Source organism: Pterocles gutturalis, unplaced genomic scaffold (assembly GCF_000699245.1).
Source record: "Pterocles gutturalis isolate BGI_N339 unplaced genomic scaffold, ASM69924v1 scaffold8501, whole genome shotgun sequence".
NCBI lineage: Eukaryota > Metazoa > Chordata > Aves > Pterocliformes > Pteroclidae > Pterocles > Pterocles gutturalis.
This window is the reverse complement of record NW_010100298.1, coordinates 6,925-12,714: the sequence shown is the minus strand read 5'-3', so window position 1 is coordinate 12,714 and position 5,790 is coordinate 6,925. Positions and strand designations below refer to the sequence as shown.

General features: G+C 53.9%; 1 protein-coding gene across 1 annotated transcript in view; it reads right to left on the bottom strand.

Annotated features, from left to right (window-relative positions):
• Nucleotides 1-3,654: 3,654 nt before the first annotated feature.
• Nucleotides 3,655-5,790, bottom strand: part of LOC104465983 (interferon-induced transmembrane protein 10) — a 9,054-nt gene continuing 6,918 nt past the window's right edge. Inside the window, exon 2 of the mRNA XM_010079255.1 lies at nucleotides 3,655-3,932. Within this exon, the coding sequence (XP_010077557.1) occupies nucleotides 3,783-3,932 (150 nt within the window). The 3' untranslated portion in view covers nucleotides 3,655-3,782. The remainder of the gene's footprint in view (nucleotides 3,933-5,790) is intronic.

Here is a 5,790-nt window from a genome sequence, read left to right as displayed (position 1 = left end):
CCGTCACCAGCTTCAGTGGCTTTTCCCCATATTCACCCCAAACGCCTTTAGGGTACCAGGGGCATAAAACCAGCAGCAATATTTTAGGCACAATCTCACAACGTCGAGTAAAAGGGAACAATCGCTTCCCCCCCCTCCCTTTCCCCATTTCTCCCCTGGAGCTAAAGAAAAAGCAACAAGAAATCCTCCCCAAGCTGTCAAGCTCCGTTTCCTGGAGGAATACAATTAAATCTCGATATGGCAACGTGACGGCAGCTCTTCCCCATCTCAAAAAGATGCTTTTCAAGCAGCATTCGGCTGTTCCTCTCTTCCACCCCCTCCTCTCGGTTTTCCTTCCCGCCACGGAGTGCGACAGAGGCTCCAGCTTCGCAGCCAAAAAAAGGTGCGATTTGGCGAGCGCGGCGCGCCGACGTGAGTGGCAGGAGTGAAAAGGCAGAGAAGCAAACCTCGAAAGCCTGCCTTCTGCTGCGGCGGGTGTCAGCCTTGGCAAAACCTCAACTTCCAGAATTTTCTTGCAAAATTAACAAAAAAAAAAAAAGCAATTAGAAAACCTGTTGGATTTGGCTGCTACTTTTCTTTTCATTGTTCCCTTAAAATGAAGAAAAAAACCCAAACTTCTTTCTTTTGCTTAAGAACACAGTTAGTGCAATCTGGGGTGTACCTGCCTGCCAGTATATGGGGACGCAGTTTCACCATCTCAGTTTGGAGTCCCCGACACCGGTGAGATGAAATGAATGCTAAGCACCTTGATGCTGCTGCGTTTGGAAGACCTCTGCATGAATAAATTACATTTTTTTCCCCTAAGCAAGCTTGGAAATCTATATCCCCTCCCTCATTTTCCCCATTTGCAGTGAGTTTGGAGGGGCTCCATTGAAATGAACAGGGGACCACTAAGAGAGAGGAGGGGGGGATGCAGGGGCTTTGCTCTCTGCAGGTGGAGCTGAGCCAAGGGCTGTGGTGGGTCTGAGCATCCTCCCGGAGTCCATCATCCCATCCTCCAGCAGTGGGGTCACTGCATGCCCCTCCTGTTCCTGTCCGAGGCAGGTCTGGGTGGACCTCCGACCTGCTGCAGCACAGTGATTTCAGCATTCACACCAACGTGGGCAACAAATAACGAATATAACAGCCCCCCCCACCTCCATCCCTGCTGCTTTACACGTGGAAAAATGCTGCGGAGTCAGTTCGATATTCCCCCTGGTTCATTAAAGCAGCATCCATTTTTCTGCAGATAAGATGGTCCGTCAAGGGAATGGATGATGGCAACTCATTTGTCACACTTGTTAAATGTAGGAAAGGCTGGCTTTGGGTCACTTCCAATTTTGTGTCAGTTCTGCTTTTATCCGAGCAGCCCCGCGCCTGCATGCCAAGCAGGGCAGCTCATTCCTGCGTGCCACGGGAGATGGGGATGGCAGCACTGTCCCTGCAAGATTTTTCAGAATGGGGGGGGTCTCTGAGTGCAAAAGCACTTGCAGCACGGTTCCAACGCATCCCAGCTCAAAGAGAGGAACACACTTCTTATTGCAAGAGGTGCCAGGCGTGTTGGTCCCACAAAATCTGTGGATTTGAGTCCCCCATTGCAAGCGGGGTCACCTAGCATAAGTTATCCCCTGAGCCCATCCTGCTGGGCTTGTGTTTGGGCTGAAAAGCTTGAGAGGTACGATGCGCACCTGGATGGTGAAGGTTATCGAGCCAAGGCGTTGGGAGTGGCCAACATGAGCGTGGTGCAGGTGCTGGGGGAGGGAAAAAGTGATGCAACCGCACCTCTGCACTCCTCCTAACCCTCAGAGGATTTCGGGGTGACTAGTCCGAGTCTTGCCTAACCTAGCACCATCCCAGCGGGCTTTAATTTGCTCCAATTATCAGGTGCCAGCTCAGGATGGCTGCACCGCGAGTCATTTGGGCTGCACCCTCTTTAGAGGCATTGCCGTCGTGATGGGCCACCTCCCTTACTCTGGCAGGGACAAGGAATGGAGACAGGCCCTAGATAGGATGGAAATGCCCATGGCTGTGACCCCTCAGATCTTGCTTCAGGGAAGGGAGCAAGAAGGAACCAAGAGAGCTTGAGAAGAGTCTTGACCTCTGGATGAGTGATCAGAGCAGTTCATGGCTGAGATACTTCCCAGGGCACCAGTACTGCACTGCAGGCACTGGTCTGGTGTGGAAATGCCCGCTAGCAAGTGGGGAGTGGGTAGGACTGCAGGTCCTTCTGCCCATAGCATTCCCCATAAATGAAGCCCAGGCTGGGGTTAAGGCGTGGAGACCTGCACAGGAAGGAGGTGACATCTCTTGGGGCTTTCAGGGAAGCATCCTTCTGGTCTGTCCCCACAGACCTCACTGAGCACAGCCCAGGGACACCACATTGGTTTAACCATGCACTCAGCAGAGGATGAAGCGTCCCACGATGGCCTGTCTACATTCCCCATCTCTTGTTCCACCATCTCTTTCATGGTGGGTGCAAAGGAAGATGCTGTTGCCTCCTCCCGGCTCCACGGCTGGTCTGCAGCGCCCAGCTTCCTTGGCTTGAGGTCATCTCAGAGCTGGAAAAAGATGAGGTGACTGCAGCAGATGAGATGAAGGGTCAGAGGGGCTGAAAAAGCTTTATTTTAGTCCTGATCTTGCCATTCTTTTGTGGTGTTGGGCATGTTGATGTGCAGCACTGCAGGCAGCTATTGGGAAGGGCTCCTGCCTTGTTCGGTGGCATCTCTGAAATCTGGCTCTTGGTAACGGCTCTTGTGGTAGCAGCAGGTTCACACTGCAGTGATTTATTTCTGTCTTCACTGTTGGTGCTAGCAGGGGAGGAGGGACCTGCCTGCTCGGTCCCCTTTGCCTGCTTCCCATCGATTGCCCATCACGGGAGTCGCTGAGGTTGCTGCTCTGAAATCTGGATCCGTGCCCTCCTTCATGCGGCCCCGACCTCCAGCAGCATCCCTCATCCTGCTTTAAATCTCTCCCCAGCAGCTGCTGGTGACACGAGCATCTTCTCCTGACAGCCAGTGGGGACCAGGAGCTCAGCCCTCCTAGGGAAGGAACGAACCCTGCAGCATCAGACATCAGAGGTATCTTTTATTGACCGGTTACAGAAATACAGTAGCACTCGGTTTACGGGGCTTAGGCGGGTTCTCCAGAAGGTGCCCTTCCTTCCTTGCCAGGAGATCCCCAGGAGAAATCTGCCCTAAATGCTTTGGGCTTTCTCTGGAGGCTTTGGGGCTTCCCAGCATGAACTTCCAAAACCTCAGCTCTCCAGGGGCTGGGAGTTGTTTGAACCAGTGGATGAAATTCAAGAGAGGAAAAGAAAGCCCTGGATGTCAGGGGCTGCTCTGAACACACCCGATATGTCGTGAGCCAGCCCTGCTGTGGGTCCCCATCCATCACTACACATCCCTCCCGCTTGGAAGGACCCTCCTGCTCCCCAAAGCCCAGCTGCCTGCCCCAAGGCTTGCATTGCTTTGGGCTTTGCATACTCTTCTTACATAGCTTTTGGCCATAAAATCAATGTTTCTTGGTCTAATTTTCTCCCTGTACACATGTCAGAGTGAGACCCTTCCCTACCACAGTTCACAGACTGTTTGGGGGCAGGAAGGGCATGCTCAGCTGGGCTGATAAACTCATTTAATTTTTATTTATGTATTTAATCAGCTTTTTTTTTTTTTTTTTGCAATCAAGGTGGAGTGTGGTTTTTTTTGTTTTTGGTTTTCTTTTTTTGCGTCCTTGCTACAAGAAACAACTGCAGACACTTCTGGCATAGAGGCATTTTGGCGGCAGCCGCTGCTGTTGGCCTCCCTCTAGTAGTCAGTGAGGGGGTATCGCAGGAAGATGAAGATGAGGATGATACAGAAGGTGGCAAGGGCTGAGCTGGTGATGTTAAAAAGCCGGGCTGTCTTGGCATCTTCAACTGCTCCATTTAAGTCATTGAGGAGTTTCTTATCCCGGACCTGAAAAAAAAATTAAAATAATTGGGAGATGTAGAAAAGACATAAATTTTTTCAAGCAACATCCACAAAACCCAGTGCACTTGTCGGGTACCTACAGAGTGGATGAGGGCTGTGCTCTGCCTCTTTGCATTTAAACACCAGGGGAGCTGTAAAACACCCCGAAGCGAGGTTTGCACCCCAGCTCTGCTATGGGTTGAGCTTGGGAAGCCAAGCGCTGTCTTACGTGTAGGCTGGAAACCCCTGGGAACAGAGAAGACCTGGAAAAGTGACCTGTTGCTGTCACCAACCAGGCAACCCGGGTCCCCGTGGCCCCTGGAGTGGGACAGTGTGTTTTGGAGACTGGGGGTGTACAGGGGAACCGAGGTGCCAGCGTACACCCCAGGCACACGGGCACTAGAGCATCTTTCCCACCATGCTGTAGCTCCATGGTCTTGCAGCACCAGGCTGCGGCTCACTGGCCCACGAGCGAGACAGCTGGCCATGGTTTTGGTGAGCATCCCTGAGCCTCCATCCGTGCCGAGGGGCTGCGCGGGCGAATCCTGGCACAGCATCCTACTGCAGCTCCGGGGCTGCGCACGAGCCTCCCGCATATTAAGCAGCCCTGGGTTAATGAGATCCTTTTGCAGGTCTTCTGCAGCTCGGGGAGTGGTTCTGCCACTGGCAGTTTGCAATCCTGACAGCGCAGGCTGCTCTCATCGTTATCCTGCAGGCAGGCACTGTCATGGGCTTGCCTTGGGACAGCTCTGCAGTGGGTAAGGCTTCTGCATGGCTGTGTCACCCGCCTGTCCCCACTGCCTCCAGGCTGCCAGGCAGCGATGGCACCAGCAGGCAGCAGATGGCATCGTCAGGCAGTGGATGGCACTGCAAGGCAGCAATTATAGAATCACAGAATGGTTTGGGGTGGAAGGGACCTTAAACATCATCCAGTGCCACCCCCTGCCATGGGCAGGGACACCTCCCATTAGCCCAGGTTGCCCAAAGCCTCATCCAGCCTGGCCTTGAACCCCTCCAGGGATGGGGCAGCCACAGCTTCCCAGGCAGGCAGCAATGCTACCAGGCAGCGATGCCACAGCCAGGCAGGGATGGCACTACGAGGCGGTGGATGGCACAGCCAGGCAGCGATGGCATCACCAGGCAGCTGATGGCACTGCCTGCCAGCAGCAGCTCTGCAGTTCGAACCCAGCAGATGAGGGGTCAGGCTCCATCCCTTCCCAGCAGGGATGTCCCCAAACTGTCCCTTCGGCCAGCGCTCAGCAAACGCAGGCAGCTGAAGCCACAAGGATGTGGGACGAAAGAACCAGGAGACTTTATCCTTCTTCCCAAAAAAGGTTGCCCAGAGAAGCTGTGGATGCCCCATCCCTGGAGGGGTTCAAGGCCAGGCTGGATGAGGCTTTGGGCAACCTGGGCTAGTGGGAGGTGTCCCTGCCCATGGCAGGGGGTGGGACTGGATGATTTTTAAGGTCCCTTCCAACCCAAACCATTCTGTGATTCTATGATTCCCTTTCCTGTATCCCAGCAGGGTACCCAGGGGCCAGTGCCTGCTTCACTGACCATTTTGCAGGCAGAGGGTCACAGGCCATGGGGCTGCGTGTCCTCCATGGGGCCGTGTGTCCCTCGCAGCCTGCTTTTGCTGCTGGCAGCGTGAGCAGCATCCCTGCGCTGCCGCTGAACGCTAGATGTCGGTGGCAGGCTGTGAAAACCAGCCCCGAGTCCTACTGAGAAATATTAAAAGGCTTTTATCGACCAGGAGCTTTCCAAAAAGACTCTGCGATGGATTCAGCCCACGTCTTAGTGACATTTTCTCTCTCCCTCCTGTATTGCTTACCCCTGGGGCTGTCCTGAAAGCCTTCTGCAAGGG